General features: G+C 44.7%; 1 protein-coding gene across 2 annotated transcripts in view; it reads left to right on the forward strand.

The window, feature by feature from the left end:
• The window catches only part of usta (uronyl 2-sulfotransferase a), a 68,998-nt gene that overhangs the window by 34,788 nt on the left and 8,931 nt on the right, over positions 1-25,279 (forward strand). The window contains exons 2-5 of one of the 2 annotated variants that reach the window (XM_076988066.1): positions 6,835-6,878; positions 16,168-16,323; positions 24,532-24,611; positions 24,890-25,043. In XM_076988066.1, coding sequence (XP_076844181.1) covers positions 6,835-6,878; positions 16,168-16,323; positions 24,532-24,611; positions 24,890-25,043 — 434 coding nt within the window. The remainder of the gene's footprint in view (positions 1-6,834; positions 6,879-16,167; positions 16,324-24,531; positions 24,612-24,889; positions 25,044-25,279) is intronic. The other variant, XM_076988067.1, reaches the window with a different exon arrangement.

Here is a 25,279-nt window from a genome sequence, read left to right on the forward strand (position 1 = left end):
AGCAGAAAACACTGCCTTCCAGGAATCTGTGGTGTTTGCAGTCGCCTGGACGTCTTCCTGTTTGTTTGTTCATTCTTCTTCAAGGACTTGGAAAAGTAGGAGTCATCGCCTCAGGGGGCTTCCAAAAATGTGTCCATGAGTCTTCATACACACACACACACACACACACACAGAGTAAATCATCCTAAACACTGTCAGCATTTTTAAGATACTTTAAGATCAGTGAGTGTAAAACACCTCTAGAAACATGACCGTGGTAACCTTCTGTTATCCAAACCTCCACTACACCATTACTACACCACCCACAACAGTCCTCCAAACCTCAACTACACCATTACTACACCACCCACAACAGTCCTCCATACCTCCACTACACCATTACTACACCACCCGCAACAGTCCTCCAAACCTCCACTACACCATTACTACACCACCCGCAACAGTCCTCCAAACCTCAACTACACCATTACTACACCACCCGCAACAGTCCTCCAAACCTCCACTACACCATTACTACACCACCCACAACAGTCCTCCAAACCTCAACTACACCATTACTACACCACCCACAACAGTCCTCCAAACCTCCACTACACCATTACTACACCACCCGCAACAGTCCTCCATACCTCCACTACACCATTACTACACCACCCGCAACAGTCCTCCAAACCTCAACTACACCATTACTACACCACCCACAACTAGGGCTGCCACAAACGATTATTTTAATAGTCGACTAATCACAGATTAATTTTTACGATTAGTCGACTAGTCGGATTGTACATTATTTGAATATAAAACATACAGCTTATCACACTAGAATGCAACTGCTATTATATAACCATCATTAGATTTCAGCTATAACTAAAAATAAAAACAATTAAGATCATAGTTCATTAAACCTTTAATGAAATATGCAGCTTGTTGCAACAAACAATTATTAAAATAAGGATAAGGCACTGCCTTAAAAAACACAAAAATAAATAGGCCTACATTAATAAAGAATTTTTTTTTAGGTTTTTCTTTCTTTCATTGGTCTCTGGCAAATTAGGTAGGGACCTGAAACTAAGGAGTTATTCACAAAAATAAAGTTTTGGTCTCACTGACGTTACAAAAAATACACGAATGCGTGCTAAGGCTAATGAAACAAATCGCCATCACTAATGTTAACTTTTACAGTTACCACGATAAACAGGGTTGCCAACTCTCACGCATTGAGAGTGAGACACACGCATTTGACTGTCTTCACACGCTCACACACCACACATCCGATATCTCACGCCGAAAAAAAAGTTGGCAACACTGCGATAAGTAAGTACTAAGTTAACGCTCTGTTTATGGTAACTTTAGCAGCTAACGAGCAATTTAGATTACAGAGATGACGGTCCCTATTCATCGTTGTCACAAGTAGCCACAACATGCTTCAGGTACGTGGTTGTGCTGCCGTGGAAGGCAAGTTCTGCCTTGCAGATATTGCACGCGTTTCGGAACCCGACTACGGAAAATGATCCCGCACTTTTGAGTTCCGTAGCCGGGTAGCCACGATACCAGAGCCTGTCTGTATAACGTCCTGGGATGTCGTCAACTGTCTACCCCGGTTTCCACTAAACTGCGCATGTGCGTCAAGGACAGAAATGCAGACGCAGCAGTGGAAACTGTCGCAGCAGTTTGGAGAGGGAAAAAAAACGACGCATCGACTAATAAATTAGTCGTCGACTATTTTAGTAGTCGACATAGTCGTGACTAGTCGACTAATCATGGCAGCCCTACCCACAACAGTCCTCCAAACCTCAACTACACCATTACCCACAACAGTCCTCCATACCTCAACTACACCATTACTACACCACCCGCAACAGTCCTCCAAACCTCCACTACACCATTACTACACCACCCACAACAGTCCTTCAAACCTCAACTACACCATTACTACACCACCCACAACAGTCCTCCAAACCTCCACTACACCATTACTACACCACCCATAACAGTCCTCCAAACCCCCACTACACCATTACTACACCCTCCAAACCTCCCCCTAGGGATGACAGGCCCCATCCAGCTTGGATCTCCACTGGTCAGGGTTTCTGGTACAACAAAACATGATCATTATTCTCAAAACAGGAAACAGTTGGCTTTAGCCAACACCACCATGTAGAATAACAGCTGTAGAATACCAGCTATGGGTGGAGATGTCAGCACACTCACCAACATATATATATATATATATATATATATATATATATATATATATATATATATATATATATATATATATATATATATATATATATATAATATACACACAAACACACACACACCAACACACATCTGTTTTTACACCATGGGATTCATCAAAAGGTTTAATGCCGGTCCACGCTTGCATGCTAAATCAAACATTTCAGCAATGATTGAACACAGAAGTGTGTGTACAGCCTCACGCAGGGTGTATGGAATATATACCAACACTACGCCCCACATGAATGTGCTGTTGAAGAGGGTGTGTGCACCCACTGGTGTGGTCTTAGTGGGCTGAGATGTATACAGGGAGAAACCACACCACCAAACACCAGCCCCTGCCCTGCCTAACATAGCTCAGTATACATTTCAGCAGATGTGTGCAAATACCTGAACAGGTGGGCAATGAAGACGTACGCTTTCACATAGGCTGTGTAACGGTTGTGAGCTGATGGGGGAGGTCTTCTTTTTCCAGGAGCTTCTGCCACATGTACTTGTCATTTGTCTTTTTGTACAAGAAAACCACCTGTGTGTCCTTCAGAGCCAGGACAAACAAGCCCTCTCTCCTAGCCGTCCGTGATGAACCAGTTGTTTTCAGATCTTATACGTTCGGTTCCGTGAGATCTAGCTGAATGTTCTTGGAGAAAATGACTGTGGTTCTGTGGTTTCTGAGACTCCTGCCCAGCGACTCTGATTCTAGAACCTTCCGTTCCTCTCTCTCCAGTTCTTGTTATGAAATAACCTGTTATTGTTGAGAGTTGGCTTCAGTACAAAAGAAAGTTATTTTTTCCAAATGCCTGTAAAAGCAGAATCTAGGGTGGATTTCAGAGTGAATCTCAGGGTGGATCTTGGTCTCAGAAGTCCTTCACAAGACATAAGCTCATATTAGTGATGTTGTGTTGTGGTTTGCGGTTGAAATGTGATATTTGCTGGTATAATGATGTAGTATAATAACACTTTTATATAAGGTAAAGTCATTTCTCTACTGTAATATTAATAGTTCCAGACTCCAGAATCCCCACAGCAGATGTGACATTCATCAGAATCTAAATTAAACTCATTGCATGTTTGGGCAAAGGATTTGCAGACTAAGGTTCAGTGAACATGGTTGTCGTCAGGAAATTATATCAGTAACTCGAACTCTCTCCCTCTTCAGAACAGCCTGTTTATTGTCAGTGAGGTTGTGATACATAGTCAGGATTAAGTTAGGACTGCCCAGGTTCACATTGATCTAGACCGGAGATCCAGCACACCTGGCTTTAATGTCACAGGGCAACATAAATAAAAATTATTTATTGTTGGTTAGAGTTGGTGTTCCAGGACAAGTCCTCTGTGGTGTTAGTGTTACTTCTGGACAGCTCACTTGTGGTGTTACAGTGCTGTCCCAGGACAGGTCCTTGGGACCATTTTTCATACTGTACATAATAGCATATGAGCATAGAAAAATATATATTAAAAAAAAACAGGTGTTTATTTTGCAGGAAGCAAAATCATTGTTGACCAGTGTATTTGCTGAAGATCTGGTGTGCTGGACTGAAGCTCACCTCTGCAAGGCGGGAGATGATTTAGGACGTCAGCTGTCAGTTTTAATGATTGTTTTCTTTAGAGCGTTTGTCCAGGAGTGTTCAAGGAGGCTTTCTCTGCGCCAGCATCGTAAGGGAACGTCGTGGGTCCCCCGAGCGGTCTGGACGTTCTCTGTGTTGCACAGCTCCCAAAAGACTTCAGTTTGCATACGGACAAATACTGTAGGTCATTTCAGCAGAGCCGACACCTTTATTCTCTCCAACACCTAGCACATGTTGATCCAGGGTGGTTTTCACCAAGAATTTCTGGCTCACCTCATCTCAGTGCTATACTTAGAGAGGTTACCAATTTCATAACTTCAATTAAATGCCGCATGCCGAAAGTATATATTTATGACATTCCGACACAAGCTACAGCATTCCTGACTAGGACGTCTGTACTGCAGTTACAGCTGGAATATTCCATAACCGAAAGTGTTTGTTAACTTTGATCCACATTATGTATCTGCAGAAGCCAACTAACCCCCGAAAATACACTGGTTTTGTTGAGAGGTCAGAACGTTTTGATTGTGTTTTGTCTTAGCCGTGTACATGCGCGTTGTAGTCTGGGTTCTTGTCATTCATTATATTTCTGAAATGGAATCGTGACATTACAACTCGGAGCTGGAATGCTTTAATTGGTGAAGTCTCTGGAGGAAAAAAACCCTGTTCATGTGAACAGCCATCAACAGTCCCCTGCAGCCCGGTGCTAATCACCCCTCCAATCACGCTTGGGGAAGAGGGTGGAGTGAAGTTGATAGCCACGCCCCTCCACACTTCATGGGGCTGGTGGGCGGGATGGGGGAGGGGCCTGTGGGGTCCTGTGGGTGCTCCTGAGGACAGTGAGAGCTGGCTGACTCTAACCTGGACATGCAGGTGTGGGTGTCACTCAGCTATAAAACACCACTGCTGCGGAGGGAAAAACAAGCATAATCCACATTACTACCAAATGTTTTGGATTTGCTAAGATTAAGATGACATGCAAACCAGTATTTTTGCATTTAGTTGCCAAAAGTGATATATGTAGATATTAGCTGTATTGACAATTATGTTGCTCTTTTTTGAATGTAGACGTGATGACTGAATAACTGTAGTTCATGACCTGTGCAACCAAGATGGTATTAATGATGTTTTTGCTAATAACACCAAACTGACATCATCACTGCCCATTACACCCCATCGCTGGTCCTGAGCAGCTGATGTCACATTGTACAGAATCTGAAGCAGAGCATAAAAAAACTGAAATGATATAATTGAAAAAGAAGACTGATCAAAATTAGAGAACACTTTCAGATACCTGCATCTTCTTGGTGTTCATCTGGCGCCTGGTGCTAGTTTCCTTAATTATCTGACGAACCCCATTTAACTGGCAGCCTGACTTTCCAGTTTTCACGGATTGGTGAGCTGTCCAAAGTGACCCTGTCAGCCATAGCAAGAGAAGGAATGTCTGGAATTTTTGGAAGGAATGTCTGGAAGTCTGGAATTTTTAGAATATTGCATCTCTACAACACAAACTCATTCAAGTCCCCCAAGAAGGCTGGTCTCCCACAAAAGACAAATGCAAGAGAGGACGGGATGGACAGGACAAGATGGAGAGGACGCGGTGGAGAAGACTGGGTGGAGAGGACTGGATAATGTGGAGAATCTCCATGGGTGATTGGTTCAACACTGCAGCTGGACTTGCTCCCTAGTCTAACACTGATCAGGGTCAGAACAAGGTAACGGGGTCAGAACAAGGTAACGGGGTCAGAACAAGGTAACGGGGTCAGAACAAGGTAACGGGGTCAGAACAAGGTAACGGGGTCAGAACAAGATAACGGGGTCAGAACAAGATAACAGGGTAACAGGTTAAGGATGTGTCTGTGATTGGTGGAGGAGGAAGTTTCGTGGTTTGGAGAAGGTTTTCATCAGCAGCATTTGGTCTCATACAGCTACATGACATAGTGAAGTGTGAATCAGAACCTTCATCTTCAACACGTGGCTCCTTCCTTCAGCCAGCAGTGTTCATGCAGGACAGTGCCACCCGTCACACAGCAGGACGGGTAAAGCAGTTCCTTAAAACTGAAAACATTCAAACAGTGAAATGGCCTAGAGATCTAAACCCAATAGAAAACCTCTGGAAAATCCTTGGTGACAAGGTTATAGCACAGAACTGTGGAAAAGACTGATCCAAAATCAGAGCAGAGTAAGATGAAGAGTCGACCAAAATCACTACTGACTACTGACTGTTGTACCCTTCAGAAAACATGGCTGTAATCTTACTGTGTGCTACAGTCATTGCTGTTCTCTAATTATGATTATCGTGGGGGTTTTTTTTGTTGGCAAAATAAAGGTTTAATGTTGATATACTTTGGTTATTTAGTTAAACAATGTTCTAGTGGTTTGGTGCACCCTTTACAAAATCCTTCAAATGTAGATCAGATTACATTATATCTGAAACAATAAAGTGTTCATACATTGTTTTGTAATTTTGTGATGATCTCCGGTGTATATAGTGAGATATATTCCTGCGTTCCTGGGTCATTCCCAAAAGAAAAAGCTGTGCATGGATGTTCTGGAATGTTCTATAGCGCACTGCATGGTCACGTGTCAAATATGAGCTCACAGTGTCTGGCATGACACGTTCTCATTGGTGATTTATTCCCATCCAAACTGGCATCACGATGTGACTCACACGTACTGGTCCCTGGAATTCATCATCACCACCCCATTAATCCAGCTGCTTGTCCACAGCCCTCCCAGTACTGTCTACGTCTCTCTCCGACTCTCAGCAGGTTCTAAATGGACTGAGAAGTATTGCGTGTCCGTGATGCTGGATGGCTAATGTGCACCGCTAACGCTAGACTCCGTAAAATTGAAATCGTTTGCACAGTACTCAAATCACAGTTGATAACGGTGATTAACAATGGACAGAAAGCAGCTTTATAAAATAAAAAATGTGATTACCTATTTGCCTCTGAACCTTGTCTGTTGATTGACCGATTAGTGGAATATAAGGTGAACCTGCCTCTCTCTGGTCTGTGCTTTGCAGGACAATCCACGTTTGCGGACGACCACGGTGCCCCTGCTCCAAAGGCAAGTGGCACTCTCATGACTCCTCCCCCTCTGCCATGACTCCTCCCACCACTGCCAATTCCCCCCCATTATGACTCCTTCCATCCATGAGTACAGACATGGATGTCACACGCACACACACACACACACTCATCTGCTCTCCTCCAGTGTTCTGAGAGGAAAATGAGCATAAAGAAATAAATCTCACACAGTATACACACACACCTAATCCACCCAAAACACACCCAATACACCCACTACACATACCCAATACACCCATTATACACACACAGGGGTTAGGGTATGGGGTAAGGTTCGGGGTGGGGTACATGTAGGGTTAGGGGTAGTGTTGGGTTAGGGGTAGGGTTAAGGGTTAGGGGTACATGTAGGGTTAGGGTTAGGGGTTATGGGTTAAGGGTAGTGTTGGGGTTAGGGTTAAGGTCGGGGGTAGGGGTAGTGTTGGGGTTAGTGTTAAGGGTAGGGATAGGGTTAGGGTTGGGGTTAGGGTTAAGGTCGGGGGTAGGGGTAGTGTTGGGGTTGGGGTTAAGGGTAGGGATAGGGTTAGGGTTGGGGTTAGGGGTAGTGTTGGGGTTGGGGTTAAGGGTTGGGGTTAGGGGTGGGGTTGGGTTTAGGGATAGTGTTGGGCTTGGGTTTAGCCTAACCCAAGAAGGCCGTTTGCAGGTTGGACTCACACTGGTTTGGAACGTGCTGTATATTGTAAAAGAACGCTAAACCTGCTAACACAGGAACATGATCTGACTTTATTAAAATGGCTGGCTTCTTCTTCTGTTTTTAATCCATGTTTTTATCTATTTCTGAATGGTTCACTTTGCCAGTAGAAACTTCTTTACTGCCAAATACCTACCAGAGGTTATTTGAGAATTGTTTGTTATGAATTAAAGTTCACCACGACTAATATATTATTAAAAAGGCTCTCTCCAGGGTGTGTGTGCTTGTATGTGTGTGGGTGCGCGTGTGTATTGTAGGTACCATGCTAAACCAGCAGGTGGCAGTACCACTGGCAACACATGGAACAAGCTTGCTTTGACGGAAGTAAGGGTGTGTCTACAGTTCAGGTGTTTAAATACCCTGAACAGCCATTCATCTCTCTCTCTCTGGTTTGACCGACACATAGGTTAGACCTATTAAAGAGAGGCTCCGTAATATCTCTCTCTGGTTTGACCGACACATAGGTTAGACCTATTAAAGAGAGGCTCCGTAATATCTCTCTCTGGTTTGACTGACACCGAGGTTAGACCTATTAAAGAGAGGCTCCGCCACTTCTCTCTCTCCGGTTTTCTCTGAGAGCACGCGAACTTTCATACGACTAACAGCAAACAGCTGAAAGTCGTATTACTTAATTAACGAGCCCGAGTTACGGTGTAATCTAACCAGCAACTGATCAACGGTACCGCGACAACAGATTCACCTAACTACTTCAATCAAGCTTGCTAACGCGGCCACACGGACTGAAACAAAGGCGATCAATTCCCTGTTGTTAAACCGTGAACGAGACTCTCATTCCTGGACGATTCCCCAGCACACCTGGACGACGTCGTTTAATCAACGAGGAGCCTGCTGTGGAAATTCCCTCCTAATTCCAGGAGAATTCAGGGAGGACGACAAAACCCCAAATCCTCAACACGTGAGACTCTTACCGCTGGGCATAGTTCATCAAAGGGCAAAGTTACTTGAACTGCAGAGTTAACCAAGTTTTCTGTTAATACATTCTGAATGTTTAACTTTATTTTCATAAACTTCGTTAAGATTTGTACACACAAGTTCTCCACCTGGCATGCAATCTCCATTAATTTTTAGTTAGTAAGCCAGCGCCATTACTCTTTGTTCTGACCACGTTGGAATAAACCAGCTGAGCTCATTAACATAGTCGCGCTGCTCTACTATTTAAAGTCGGCGCCATTTTAGTTGCTTTGTTCTCCATAGGAGAACTGAGATTACAACTCCGCCTCCTCACACGCGCACAAGCGCGCACACTTACTCCTCCCCTTTTTTTTTATACATACACACACACACACTAGATGCTGAGTCTTCACTGTAAATATACTGATCCATGTTGATGCTCTTTGTGTTTTAGAATAGTTGGTTTTAAATAAATGTATCATTTATTTTCACCAAATCGTCTGTGTTGATGTCATTCAAAAGTGGTTGTTGCCAAAACCTCCAAAGAATTCATTGTTAAATCCTTCAGATACCAAACCATTCATTACCTTTAGTTGATAACTAAACTTGTGGTTCTGGTATAATTAGAATATGAGACTGATTCTAAAATTAATGAGACTGATTAATAATTAAGGTAAAACAAATTATATCTACTTTAAAGGATTAGTAGGTGAAACCCCTACATAATTGGTGCCCCTGCGTGAGGGAGATTTCTGGCTCAACCATATTTGTTTGATATCAACCATTTTTTCATATCACAGGCTTTCAAGCCATTAGAATATGACCATCTCCAAATTCGCCAGAAGAGGGCGCCAGAGCGCTTCCTAAGTCTTCCTATAAAGGAAAGCTAATTCTTGGTAACTTTTAGTTTGGTGATATCTTGTTCTAATTTGTTTACCATTTGGTTACTATTCACATTCATTGAGCAATCAACTGAAGATCAGTATATTTATTTTACTCATTTAACTTCTGATTACTTCAATAGTAATTCAGTTGCTTTAATTTGTGTGGCATCCCACTTATTTCCCCTGTACTGCAGAAGTATTAGGATAATTATTTAGTGCAGTTATCAGACTTCACTGTTGCAGTCTTTGGTCCAGTGTGCTAGTGTTTAGTTTCAGAGACCATAATCACCTTTGGCACAATTCTTTTTACCCCAGTTTCAATTTGGCTTGTCCACCTAGGTAATTACCCTTTTTACCTGCCCAGACACAAGGTCCTGGCACATTAACTAAGCCAGATTGTACTAAAGCTGATTTGATTTTGCCCCTTTTTGAAATAGTCTATAGGTGCACTTAGAGAGACTAACCATGGCTTTTCTTAAGCAGAATACTTGTCCATCTCTGGTTGTTCAGCTCCTTCAGATGCTTGAACCAGGTAGAAAGGAAGTTGACAAACCTCTAAAGGACTCCTTTGAGGAGACCCCTACCGTTCCAGATGTAGTTTTTAAAATGTTCCTTCTATGTCAGCAGCAGGCTCTCTTAGAAGTAGAGGCACTACGCAAGGAAAATAGACTCCTCAAACAGGACACTGCTAAGCTCAGTTCTGAGGTTGAAAGCCTTCGCCTCAACCTCCAACTGACCACTCGTGCGCTGAATAACGTGCTCACCGTAAGTGAACGTCACACGGGCTTAACAGAAACTGCCCGCCTCCAAAGGGAGAGTGAACTTGCCCGTGCAAGAGCGCAGGATTTCCTTGTAACTAGATCTGGCACCTCTAGACCTTCTAAATTAGTTACAGTAGAAAGCCAATATAGTCAGCACTCCACAGGTGATGATGCACCTGTCGTACATCCTAAGGCCCCGGCTCCAGTCCCCACGAGTCTTAGGTTAGATGTAACTAGTTCTTCCTCAGAGTATCCATATGATACTACTGACGGTTCAGCTTCTGAAGCTCAAAGTGAAGCCTCTGTGGAGAAGCACCCTCCAAGAGCAGATGCCCTGTCTGCATCCTCTTGCTACAAGTCAGCAGAGCCCTCTTACTCGTCCCTAGCTTCTGCCCACTTACTCTTGAGTAACAAAAAGAGTAATACTAATCCTGCTATGTCTTTTGGCCCTCCTTATTCTCTGCATGATGTCCAGACCAGGGACATCCCGTCAGGTACAGCAGCTAGGAAGCCTTACTTAAAAGCTGAGCATCATTCCACTGACCCACGCACAGGCTGGCGCAGTGACGTACATGTTCCAGCTTCTTCCTCAAGGAGAACTGCAGATATTTCTCAACTTGAGATGCGCAAAGGCTCACTGTTGCCCCCTATGGACAGAGACCAGGAAGGTAGAAAGCATGCTGGTGACCATTATCCTCCACATGATGTCCAGACCAGGGACATCTCATTAGGTACCACAGTTAAGAAGCCTTGTATGAATGCTGAGCATCATTCCACTGACCCACGCACAGGCTGGCACAGTGACGTACATGCTGCAGCTATTTCCTCAAGAGGAAATGCAAAAATTTCCCAACTTGAGATGCACAAAGGCTCACTGTTGCCCCCTATAGACACAGAGCAGGACGGCAGAAGGCATGCTGATGTACACCACTGGCAGAACGTACAGACAAGGGACGTCTCACCAGGTAGAGCAGATAACAGGCCTTACTTAAACGCTGAGCATCATTCCACTGACCCACGCACAGGCTGGCACAGTGACGTACATGCTACAGCTTTTTCCTCAAGGAGAAATACAGATATTTCTCAACTTGAGATGCATAAAGGCTCATTACTGCCACCTAGGCACAGAGAGACAGGAGGCAGTAGGCATCCTATTGACCAAGAGTTACACCACTTGGATAGTGAAGGTCCACCTTCCTATTCTAATAGACATGTCCTTGAACATTTCCCTCGGTTAAAGTTACTAGATTCACTAGCCAAGGACATGGAGCCATTCGACCCAGCAAGGTCAAACTACCATGTTGAAGACTACCTCAAAGAAATTGAGTGTAGCCTCTCGGACTTGCCTTATGCAACAGAATGAGAGAAAGTGAAGCTGATTTGGAAAACCACCTCTAGATCAGTTCGCACATTCATAGAATCACAGCCGTTTTCCATTAGGGACAGTTACACTCAGCTATGCAAAGCCCTCGCTGAGGAGTATTCCCCTTATTTTGACGAAGCGTCAGCATTCATGTCAGCCATTAAAATTAAGCACAAGCGTTCAGAGCATCCCAGGGATTACTTTAATCGCTTGAAACAAACATTTTTCCAGGGAAGAAATGGACCAGGTCTCACAGAAGACCGAACCTTCAAATCCCTATTTTTGCACAATCTCCAACCTTGTGTGAGAACCCATGTCACACTTTTAGCACGCCAAGGTGACCTGTCGATGCGTGAGATCAGAAAGACCACGCAGACAGTTTGGGAGACTGTTGTGCAGCCCAGTCTGCCTGAAGGAGACTCCAAAGAGCTCCAAGATCCTCCCTATGATTTCCCTGTAAATTCAGACACTGTTCTTTCTGCAGGCCCCTCTCACTACTCTCGTCACAGGGACAGAGCCAAGAGGTGGAAAGAGAGGCAGAACCAGTGGAAGGGGGGACAGCCATAGATAAGGGTCAGTTAGTGGACCTCCAGCCTGAGCCAGGAGGAGGTAGAACTGACTTTATACGAAGTTACATGTAAACCTTCAGCCTGTAAACATGTAGCTATGTTTCCAGATCTCTAACCCTTTAAAGGGAGATGTTCCTGGCATCATCTCCGCTCACAGTTCTGTAGTTTCAATGCAGTAGGTTCTCTACTAAGGGGGGTGTACCCGGCGTTACCTCCTAACTTCTACATTTTACCCCTCACACAGATCTTTTTCTCTCCTCTACCAGTATAGCAAGTGTGAGATACTTAAATACTTGTCTATCACAGGATAGGATGAGGCATTACACCTCAGTTAAACCCCCATTTACATCTTACTAGATCTCACAAGAAGCCACACTCTAACTGGACATTAACCCAAATGTTTTAGTCCAGCAAGATCTTTCCTTTAAAGCATTGTTAGGTTTGTTCCAGCCAACAGACTAACACCAACATGTGCTAACTCCACACCTTTCTCCATGCCTGATGTATTTCCTCTTTTCCATCAAAGGCAATTAATCCTGCATGTGACCTTGTTTTCTTATCGTAAAGCCAAGAGAAATCTAAGCCATGCATTAGTATCATTTCATTGTTTTTCTTGATTTGGTTAACCTTAGTTACTGTTCAAGAACTGTCCAGTAGTGAACTTGTTGCCCAGATGTGTCTCTACAGCGTCTCCCAGCCATCTCATGGATTATGCTATGAGCGGGATGGACAACTTGACTCATGGAATTGATCACCTTCCAGTGGATGCTACAGGGAACATGGACTGCATGGATAACCTTTTGTGCTCTTCAGGACTGTGACATCAGCCCCAGTCTGAAGACCAAGGGGGGAATGTAGGTACCATGCTAAACCAGCAGGTGGCAGTACCACTGGCAACACATGGAACAAGCTTGCTTTGACGGAAGTAAGGGTGTGTCTACAGTTCAGGTGTTTAAATACCCTGAACAGCCATTCATCTCTCTCTCTCTGGTTTGACCGACACATAGGTTAGACCTATTAAAGAGAGGCTCCGTAATATCTCTCTCTGGTTTGACCGACACATAGGTTAGACCTATTAAAGAGAGGCTCCGTAATATCTCTCTCTGGTTTGACTGACACCGAGGTTAGACCTATTAAAGAGAGGCTCCGCCACTTCTCTCTCTCCGGTTTTCTCTGAGAGCACGCGAACTTTCATACGACTAACAGCAAACAGCTGAAAGTCGTATTACTTAATTAACGAGCCCGAGTTACGGTGTAATCTAACCAGCAACTGATCAACGGTACCGCGACAACAGATTCACCTAACTACTTCAATCAAGCTTGCTAACGCGGCCACACGGACTGAAACAAAGGCGATCAATTCCCTGTTGTTAAACCGTGAACGAGACTCTCATTCCTGGACGATTCCCCAGCACACCTGGACGACGTCGTTTAATCAACGAGGAGCCTGCTGTGGAAATTCCCTCCTAATTCCAGGAGAATTCAGGGAGGACGACAAAACCCCAAATCCTCAACACGTGAGACTCTTACCGCTGGGCATAGTTCATCAAAGGGCAAAGTTACTTGAACTGCAGAGTTAACCAAGTTTTCTGTTAATACATTCTGAATGTTTAACTTTATTTTCATAAACTTCGTTAAGATTTGTACACACAAGTTCTCCACCTGGCATGCAATCTCCATTAATTTTTAGTTAGTAAGCCAGCGCCATTACTCTTTGTTCTGACCACGTTGGAATAAACCAGCTGAGCTCATTAACATAGTCGCGCTGCTCTACTATTTAAAGTCGGCGCCATTTTAGTTGCTTTGTTCTCCATAGGAGAACTGAGATTACAACTCCGCCTCCTCACACGCGCACAAGCGCGCACACTTACTCCTCCCCTTTTTTTTTATACATACACACACACACACTAGATGCTGAGTCTTCACTGTAAATATACTGATCCATGTTGATGCTCTTTGTGTTTTAGAATAGTTGGTTTTAAATAAATGTATCATTTATTTTCACCAAATCGTCTGTGTTGATGTCATTCAAAAGTGGTTGTTGCCAAAACCTCCAAAGAATTCATTGTTAAATCCTTCAGATACCAAACCATTCATTACCTTTAGTTGATAACTAAACTTGTGGTTCTGGTATAATTAGAATATGAGACTGATTCTAAAATTAATGAGACTGATTAATAATTAAGGTAAAACAAATTATATCTACTTTAAAGGATTAGTAGGTGAAACCCCTACAGTATATATGTGTGTGTGTGTGTGTGTGTGTATATGTGTGTGTGTGTGCGTGTGTGTGTATGCACACGCTCGTTGTCATCCTTGGCTTCTCCTCCATAATGGCGGTTGACGAGTCCTCTCTCTGTCTCACTGGAGCACCTGTAGGGTGATTAATCAGACAGCGTAGGGTCTTTCTAACAGACACCTTCGCTGACACAGCAGAAACAAGAAACATAGCCCAGCTGAGGGTTAGGGGTTAGGGGTGAGGGGTGAGGGTTAGGGGTTAGGGGTTAGGTGTGAGCCCTGCATTCGCACAGGGGCGAGCGCGGGGGCGGGGGCGGGGACAGGGGCGGGGGCGGGGGTGAGCGTGGGGGCGGGTGCGAGCGTGGGGGCGGGTGCGAGCGTGGGGACAGGGGGCGAGCGTGGGGGCGGGGGCGGGGGCGGGTGCGAGCGTGGGGACAGGGGGCGAGCGTGGGGGCGGGGGCGGGGGCGGGGGCGGGGGCGGGGGCGAGCGTGGGGGCGGGGGCGGGGGCGAGCGTGGGGGCGGGGGCGGGGGCGGGGGCGAGCGTGTGGGCGGGCGTAGGAGAGACTGCACTGCTCTGCTGAAGCACCACTGATCGTCTCTGTGATCATCAGCCACAAAGCAGCACAAAGAGGACTCTGTATTCTCCAGGGAGAGGGGGTTAGAGACAGGGAAACATACAGCTGTGTGTGTGTGTGTGTGTGTGTGTGTGTGTGTGTGTGTGTGTGTGTGTGTGTGTGTTAGAGACAGGGATACACATAGCTGTGTGTGTGTTAGAGACAGGGATACACATAGCTGTGTGTGTGTGTGTGTGTGTGTGTATGTGCCTTCTATAGTTTCTTTTTATGCGTTTGATGTTTCCGTGATGTCTCAGCCCCAGTTCCTGCTTCTTGTCCGGTTCCAGTTCCAGCACAGGGCTGTGTCCCGCTCTCAGGGGTGTGTCCCGCTCTCAGGGGTGTGTCCCGCTCTCAGGGCTGTGTCCCGCTCTCAGGGTGCCCTAATGACAGGACAGCTCAGCCCAATCAAAAGTGCTTCATGCTACACGCTTCCTATTTCATCCAGTTCAGTGAGGCAGGACCCCAACGGTCTCCCCCCAGTTCAGTGAGGCAGGACCCCAACGGTCTCCCCCCAGTTCAGTGAGGCAGGACCCCAACGGTCTCCCCCCAGTTCGGTGAGGCAGGACCCCAACGGTCTCCCCCCAGTTCAGTGAGGCAGGACCCCAACGGTCTCCCCCCAGTTCAGTGAGGCAGGACCCCAACGGTCTCCCCCCAGTTCGGTGGAAGCATTTCCTTAAAACTCATGACAGTTCTTGCATTGTGCTGTCTACACTTGTGCCATGAGCGATTTCTCTGTCTCACACACACGCACACACACACTCACACACAACTGAGCCCCATATTGTGATCACTCACATTCGCCGAGTGTTTGGACAAACCACAGTTGCTTTGGACACACACTACATGGTAAACAACGTTCCGGTGTTTAAAAGTTCTGGATGTGAGTGTAAACCTACTTTAGGGAGAGAATCATCTACTGAGTGTCTCCAAGAGACCATCAGACCATAATTATGTGCAGCACTGTGGTCTGGAGGTCTTGATGGAGCGCCCCCTGCTGGATCTGCTGAAGAATGTACTGTAGCTGTAGTCATGGCCCAGGTCAATGACCCCCCCCCCCCCCCCCCCCCCCTCTCCTGGGGAGCCTTCTCACATGCACACAAACCCCAATCTTTATCCATGAAGAGTTGTGTATGTTACACATGTCACACAGCCCTGCACACACCAAATTAGGCTGTAAAGTGTGTGTGTGTGTGTTTTTGCGTAATGTGTGTGTGTGTGCGTAATGTGTGTGTTTTGTAGGTGCTGCCGTTTCCCAGTCAGGTGATCTACAACCGCGTGGGGAAGTGTGGAAGTCGCACTGTGGTCCTGCTCCTCAGGTTCCTCGCTGAGAAGCACCAGTTTACGCTGGTCTCCTCCGACATCCACAACAAGACCAGGCTCACCAAACACGAGCAGGTGAGTGTGTGAGACCGATTGTGGAGTGTGTACATGCGAGATCTTTCACCTGCATTAGCATAACAAAACAGATTTGCACCCTATATGTCTAAAGCATCATACACTGTGGTTAGCGGGGGAATCTCTCATGTTGACATGAATCAGTGGCGGGATTTGCCAAAATAAACGCCCCCCGTAATCAAATGCATCAGAATACAATCAACATTTTGTGAAGGAAACGTACACGCTGTCTTTGTCTGGCGGGGGACGCTAACATTCCCTCATGCTGTTTGACCTGAACCCAGAGAACTGCACCTTCAGTGGGAGCAGGAAAGGAGTCTTAATGACTCAGCTGAACCGTGCTAATGCAATTAAACTCGAGAGAGAGATGGAGAATGTGTGTGTGTGTGTGTGTGTGTGTGTGTGTGTGTGTGTGTGTGTGTGTGTGTGTGTTTGTGTTTCTTGGGAATGTGTCCATAGCCCTGGAGATGTTTGTTGTACCTTGAGGAGCACTGAGTCCTCACCGCTGTGGTCTTTACGTGGCAGTCAGTCACTGAGGAGAAGAGGTTTGTGTAAATGTCTCATATTCTTAGCTGTGGGGAGACCAGCCATGACGTGAACATAGAGAGCTAATATTGAATGGTGGTGTTTGCTGCATTTGACATACACTGGGACTGCTGTTTGTGTTCGCTCAAGGGTGTGTGTGAGTGTGTGAGTGTGTGAGTGTGTGAGTGTGTGAGTGTGTGAGTGTGTGTGTGTGTGTGTGTGTGTGTGTGAGAAAGTGAGAGAGAGACAGAGTGTGTAACCAGTGTTTCAAGTTTATTTGTCATTACCACTACATGCTACATGTGCATTGACACTCTAATGGTGAGAGACATGGGTACACAACTCTACAATAAAAAGAAGGGAGAAAAAAAGAAAATAAGTAATGAATTACACTAAAAGCTTAAATATGTATAAAAATGTGCATAAAACTGCAGAAAATTTTTTAAAAGATGTACATATGGACAGATATACACAATAGACAATAGACAGTTATACACAGGAAGCAGTATATACACAATACTCATTCACAGAGGTAATGTTTAGTGTTTTGTATAGTAACATCAGATCAAATAGCATCAGAAAGGAGATGATAGTCACGAGAAGATCAAGTGATGTAAAGTGACCTAGTGATACAGAAGGCCAGATCTACCAGATGTGATGGTGAGTGTGTAGAGGTAGTATATATTGTCATTTATCCCCCATCTTGTTCAAGAGCCTGGTAGCCTGCAGGTATCTGTTCATTAGCCGGGTCGGGTGATTCTGTACCTGTTGCGTGATGGCAGTAAAGTGAACAGCCCATGTGCTGTATGACTGCTGTCTTTCTGGACTCTGTGGACATTCCTCAAGCAGCGGGACTTATATATGTCCTCTAGCGCAGGGGTTTGCTGTTTATTATGGACACTGCTGTCCTCACCACCCTCTTCAGAGTCTTGTGGTCACAGGTGGAGCAGCTGTTGTACCAGACAGTGATGTAGCCAGTGAGGATGTGAGGATGATCTCTGTCCTGCATCTGTAGAAGTTGGTGAGGATATGTGGAGGAAAACCAAACTTGAGTCTCCGCAGGAAGAAGAGACGCTGTTGTGCATATTTCACTGTTTTATTGGTGTGAAGGGACCAGGTAAGGTCCTCAGTGAGGTGGACACCAAGAAACTTCACACTGCTGACACTGTGTTCACCACCTGTGTACCATACTTGATCTTGACAAACATGATCTTACTAATAATACAATATAGCACAAACCCGGGAACGCTGTGTAGACTTGTGACTGTAGGATATTGCAGTTACTCTGCAGGGCAATGCACAGGTGTTGAAACAGGACATGTCAGATGGAGACTTTTCATTAGGTGTGCAAGTAAAGTGCTTTGGAAGTTCAAAGATGTGTCACTAGTTGAACTGTCCAACACATCAAAATTGATTGACCTATGACTAATTAATTTCGACCTTCTTGAAGCAGGAATGGAATCCATTAATCACAGTTCAAAAGCCTCTATTGAAAAATCATAGAAATAATATAAAGTACTGGGATTGAGTGTTGTACCCTCACACCCTCTATACTGGGATATACCCTTCAGTGTTGTACCCTCACACCCTCTATACTGGGATATACCCTTCAGTGTTGTACCCTCACACCCTCTATACTGGGATATACCCTTCAGTGTTGTACCCTCACACCCTCTATACTGGGATATACCCTTCAGTGTTGTACCCTCACACCCTCTATACTGGGATATACCCTTCAGTGTTGTACCCTCACACCCTAAGGTGCGGGGCAGGGGTTTTCCTTCTGATGTTATTCTGTGAACTTGGGCCTAGGTTGTCAGGTCCCGACATGCCAGACCCGACCAGAACTAATCTGAACTGATGCAGTTATCTCGGATGCAATAGCAGCATGTTGCTGTGTTCTTGTGTGTGTGTGTGTGTGTGTGTGTGTGTGTGTGTGTGTGTGTGTGTGTGTGTGTGTGTGTGCGTGCATTTCCTTTAATTGCATTTCCTTTAAAGCTTTAAGATGAAATGAAACATCCAGTTTTATTATATTTCTGCATGTTTCATCGTGTTTTATCATTTCATTGCCATTGTGGGTATTCGTCTGGCATCAGCAGCATTTCAGGTTCAAATTGGCCTTATTGAAGCACAGGCTTCGAACTGTTTAGCTTCATGTCCCCAGGCTAATGCTAATGTATTCTAGCCACATTTTTAGTGATTCATTAATTACCTCAGGGGTGTCCCAGTGCGAGAAACGGTCTCCCACCTGTGGAGTTCAGCACCAACACACCTTCATGAGGAGGCTGAAGGCTCGTTTAGCTGGGGCAGACCTGTTAGGTCAGGCTCTTCAGCGCCGTACAAGCGCTGCTGCCTGTTAGCTTGAGGGCTAGTGCTCTGGCTAGCTTCAGCTACCGCTGTTCCTCTGTCTGTTCTGTAACTCTGTGAGCTGTAACTCGGTGGTTCGTTGTGCTGGTGTTTGTGTTTTGCCAGGCCGGTATTTTGTTGTTCGGTTTCTTTTTGTCTACACGGGTCCCTGTGTGGACAGATCGATCACAGACCAGTTAAACGGGCTGTTCTCATGGCTCAGTGTGGACTGCAGGGGTGTGTGTGCGTGTGTGTGTCACCCTGCGAGGGTTTAGACCCATGCTGTCGGCTGATCTGTGTGGGAAAATGAACCTCGGGTATATTACCCACAAGCTCCTGTCATTCTGTTTCTCTCTGTCTTTTTCACTTTCTAAACCACCACAGGTAATCCTCTGCTCTTCAGAATATTTGCTACAAAGGTTTTTTCCATATGGTGTGTCTCCTGTCCATCACCAAACTTCCCTTTGACCTTTCACATGTGACCCTCACATACTATCATTTTATTGGTTTTGATACGCAGGGTTATCACCTGTTGCGTATCAAAACCTCTTCATCCCTTTCTTTGCAGATATGTTTTATTTAGTGTTGCCCCTCTCTCTCTTTCTTTCTCACTCCATTTGTCTCTATATCTCCATCCCCCTCTTTCTCGCTCTCTTACACACACACACACACACACACACACACACACACACACACACACCCTCAGCTTCCATACAGCTTTCACTAGAAGTGTCACCCATCCCCCTTTACTAGCCACAGGCACACAGGAAGTGATTTTGTCCAGGTGATGTCACTTCCTGTGCCCACTGAGGTTGTGTGTTTTGGCTGCATGACAAAGAGAGTGTGATTGAAGACATGTTAACACGAGCAGCAGGAAACACCAGGACCCATTACAGGTGAGGGGGGGGGGGGGGGGGGAGAGAGAGAAGAGTGAGAGAGAGGGAAATAGAGAGAGAGAAGAGTGAGAGAGAGGGAAATAGAGAGAGAGGGAGAGAGGGAGGGAGGGAGGGGGGAATGGTTGACCTCTCCATAACTGATCTCATGGGGGGGGGACTTCTACAAACCACAGCCATGACATCACACGCCAGTGTCGTTTAGAGTGGAACCTTCTGGAACTCCTTTTCTATTTAATCAGGACCTGAAACCTGCATGATTATATGACACAGACCCCAACCCAACAACCATAAAGACCCTTCAGTGTAATTCACTGTGGTGAGAAATCTGACAACGTGTGTTTGTGTGTCTGTGTGCTTGCAAGTGTGTGTGTGTGTGTGTGTGTGTGTGTGTGTGTGTGTGCTTGCAAGTGTGTGTCTGTATGTGTGTGCGCATGTGTGTGCATGTGTGTGTGCATCTGGGTATGTGCGCATGCATTTATATATTTTCTGAGAAGTGTCACAAAAATATGAGCACATCTGTGTGCTAAATACTTCAAGACCTTAACAAGGCCGCTGTGTTTTCCACTGTATGACCTCAGTACAAAATGAGGTGCTGTTGGTTGGTGGAGGTGGAGATGTGATCATTGGGGGTGGAGATGTGATCATTGGGGGTGGAGATGTGATCATTGGGGGTGGAGATGTGATCATTGGGGGTGGAGATGTGATCATTGGGGTGTGAGATGTGATCAGTGTTGTATGGTGGAGGGGGAGATGTGATCATTGGGGGTGGAGATGTGATCATTGGGGGTGGAGATGTGATCAGTGTTGTATGGTGGAGGGGGAGATGTGATCATTGGGGGTGGAGATGTGATCATTGGGGTGTGAGATGTGATCATTGGGGTGGAGATGTGATCATTGGGGGTGGAGATGTGATCATTGGGGGTGATCATTGGGGGTGTGAGATGTGATCATTGGGGGTGGAGATGTGATCGGTGTTGTATGGTGGAGGGGGGGATGTGATCATTGACTCAACTAGACTCCCAACTTATGTCAAATGACAGGATCTCTTGCTCTCTTGCCAGGTGTGATAAGCCCTTCTTACCTCCAGTGTTATGTAAATGAGGTGTGTGTCAGCTGTGGGTGGTTGCTGTTGACACACCTTTCAATACACACCTTTGGCTGCCTCAAGAGACTGCAAGCTCTCTTCCAAGAAGTCTGCTCATTTCAGGAACATATGTTTGAGATTTGATTTGTAAAAGGTTGAAATAATGTGAAATTGACACAAACATAATATTTGAATTATAGTGGCATATAAGTGGCATTTTCATCAGTCAAAATAGCTCTGATTTATTTTTTTTACCTTATTTGAAATAGTTTTTGTCTTTTGAAAAACTGCCACTAGGTAAAGATATGTTTACATAAATTTATACAAAAAAAGCTACTTGAAATGGAATAATATTCTTGAGCAATTTTAACTTATCAAGATGGTACTTTTTACAGTGTGCCTCTTCCAAAAACACAACATCCATAACCAGTAAACAAAAGAGGAAATTTAGGAAATCTCACTGCAGAAAGTAGCATTTTCACTTTTCAAGCCCTATAAACAAGGGGTGCTATGGTAACTGATATAAAACAAGGGGTGCTATGGTAACTGATATCAAACAAGGGGTGCTATGGTAACTGATATCAAACAAGGGGTGCTATGGTAACTGATATCAAACAAGGGGTGCTATGGTAACTGATAATAAACAAGGGGTGCTATGGTAACTGATATAAAACGAGGTGCTAAGGTAACTTGTATAAAACTAGACTTGCATTTCCTGAAGGAAAAACTATAGGGCCTGAAAAGGTGTGCCCTAGAGTATAATGTGTGTAGAGTTTAGTGTATTGTGTATACTGTATAGGGTGTGTTGTGTGTATGAGAACATTCTGAACATTCCGCCATTCATTTCAATTGGGCTTTTAGAATATTAAAACTTAAATTCATAAAAATCTATAAATCCTATTGACTCAAACAATACATAGCACAAGTCGCAGCGTCGAGACCTTTGAAATGCAGTTTGAACGGAGTCTGTACGTTAAGCGGTTCGTGCTGTATTAAACACACAAATAGTGTCAAGAAGAAGAAGAAGCAATGGAATAACAATATAGGGCTGGTATTGCGCTGAATTATAACCGCCAGGCCCTCTGTAAACGAATTAACAGTCCTGATAGGGGGAGACACAGGCTCACAGGCTTCCACTTAATTTAACCCCTCACCTTAAAACACAGATTGAATAGACACGGTTGAATAATTGATTTGCTTATATTTTTGTAATTGTTTAGATGTCGATTGTCAAACTGTAAGTAGATAAAATAAAATTGGATAAATTATATTATATATATTTATGTTTTAAGTAGTGGTGGGACTTTAACGCGTTAATTTCGATTAATTAATTACAGGAAAATTAACGCACTAAAAAAATTAACGCATTTAACGCATGAGACACTTTTGCACCGTGGAATGTTTCTCAGTGCACGAGTTCCAGACATACAGATTATGGACGCACAATAAGATGAGCATGATGGAGATGAGTGAAGACGCTACGCTGGTGGATGGGAAATTTAAATATAAGAAACTTCCAGATGGAAGTAAAAACAAAAATAGTGTTATTTGCATTTTATGTAGGAAGGAGTTCGCTTATCACACGAGCACTTCCACCCTTCGTTACCGCCTCAACGTAAAACATGTTGGTAATGCGCAGGTCAGTAATGATCACTTAGCTGATAAATGTATTCCTAGTACGATGGGGTGAACAAACGTCCGTATTTCACATCCTGTCCCGGGGTTTTTTTAAGTGAGGAAATGTCCTGGTTTTTAAATTACCTTCATTGGACCATTAAGACTGATTAAACTTTCGCTAGTGACGCGCGCGACTCCGCACACCTCGCGCACGAGCACACGAGCGGTGGAGGCGTTTATACTGTAACGTTGGTTAAATACCAGGACAGTTTACTGTTGACAACTCGTCTCTTTTATTTAAACATTAATACAAGCGAACTCACTCAAGAAAAATAACCGAATCCTCTCTCTCTCACTCTCGCTCCTCGCGCACTTTTCCACTCGCACACACAACTTAACTTAAAGAAACAGTAACCCAATAATCCCTTAAGGATCATTACAATACTTTACGCATCACATTATTTGGTTATTGTGAAGAGTGCCCTAAATGTGGCTCTGACTGGGGATCACTGGACCTCTGTTAGCAACAAGAATTATCTTGGTGTGACAGCTCATATTATAGATGATGAATGAAAGATCCAGTCATTTGCTTTGAGCATGCAGAAGATCACTAGGCACTATGGAGATGCCTGTGTAAGAGGACTTTATGCCTGTGGCAGAGACCTGGGAAATTAAAGAAAAAGTCTACCATCTAAAATGGTATTAAAAAACATCTGATTTACTTCACTTCTTCTTATTCTTCCAATATCATGAGCAAAGCTCCCAAAATTAAACATTTTTGGTCAGAGTTTCCAGTGTTCTGAAAACTATTTGCTTTGTTTTCTGCACTAATCTATTGGTCTGTGTAGTAGACTGGTGGAAAAATAAACAAGATGTTGAAGTTTATGCTTATGTTCATTGATTCATTCATCATTCAAACTTAAATTAATATTTCTCATGTTAAATATTGAAATGCGATTAAAATGCGATTAATTTCGATTAATTAATTACAATGCTTGTAATTAATTCGATTAATTTTTTTAATCGCGTCCCACCCCTAGTTTTAAGGAAATTTTAGGCCCTCTGAGAGGGCGTAGAGGGCCCTAACGGTTCCTCACTGATAATATATATATATATATATATATATATATATATATATATATATATATATATATATATATATATATATACAAATAAAAACATAAATATAGCAACAACCGAGAGCCCACTTCAGTAGCCGCTTTGTCATGCTGGTATTAAAAAATATTTTGTAGGTATTAGAAAGGTATTAAATTCTTAAACTTAAGAATCTGTGTATACACCCTGGATCATTGGTGTGGAGATGTGCTCTCTGTTACCCTGTCCTCCCTGTTACCCTGTCCTCCCTGTTACCCTGTCCTCTCTGTTACCCTGTCCTCTCTGTTACCCTGTCCTCTCTGTTACCCTGTCCTCCCTGTTACCCTGTCCTCCCTGTTACCCTGTCCTCCCTGTTACCCTGTCCTCCCTGTTACCCTGTCCTCTCTGTTACCCTGTCCTCTCTGTTACCCTGTCCTCCCTGTTACCCTGTCCTCCCTGTTACCCTGTCCTCCCTGTTACCCTGTCCTCTCTGTTACCCTGTCCTCCCTGTTACCCTGTCCTCCCTGTTACCCTGTCCTCCCTGTTACCCTGTCCTCTCTGTTACCCTGTCCTCTCTGTTACCCTGTCCTCTCTGTCTTTATGAGCAGTTGCACTCCCGTGGTGTTTGTTTGTTTATGTCATCAGATGGCTCTGATGAGGAACATCAGTACGATCCCACAGCCATTCCTCTACACCAGGCATGTTCACTTCCTCAACTTCACAAGGTAAGAACATCAGGGAGTTGCGCTTGACTGACAGCTCACATGTCCAATTACAACTTAGTTTTCAACTCCAGTCCCACCGCTGCTCCTCACATGGTCCAGCAAACCTGATGAGGACTGGAGAGAGCAGAGACACTCCAGAGTGGAGTTAACCCCCTAAATAACAACACGGACAGTGCTTCTCACAGCTCTCTCCCTCTCTCTCTCTCCCCCTGCCTCTCTCTCTCCCCTTCCCTCTCTCTCTCTCTCCCCTTCCCCCTCTCTCTCTCTACCCATCTCAGGGTTAGGATAGAGCAGCCTGTCTATATAAATATTATCAGGGACCCCATCAACCGTTTCCTCTCCAACTATTTCTTCCGGCGTTTTGGTGACTGGCGAGGCGAACAGAACCACCTGATCCGGACTCCACGGATGAAGGACGAGGAGAGATATCTGGTCAGGCACCCCCTCCTCTCTCTCTCTCTCTCTCTCTCTCTCTCCTTCCTGATGTGTCATGGCCAGGATGAGCATTGAGGTGCAGCTCAGAACGGCAGGTGTGTGCAGCTGTGAACACATATGCCTGTGTGAAGTGAAGACCTTCATGGGGTCTGGGGACCTGCTCAGTGTGGAGAAGCTGTGTACACTAAACCCTCTCACATCAGTCGGTACTCATGCCAATGGCTACAGGCTTG

The sequence above is a fragment of the Brachyhypopomus gauderio genome, unplaced genomic scaffold (genome assembly GCF_052324685.1).
Source record: "Brachyhypopomus gauderio isolate BG-103 unplaced genomic scaffold, BGAUD_0.2 sc60, whole genome shotgun sequence".
Taxonomy (NCBI): Eukaryota; Metazoa; Chordata; class Actinopteri; order Gymnotiformes; family Hypopomidae; genus Brachyhypopomus; species Brachyhypopomus gauderio.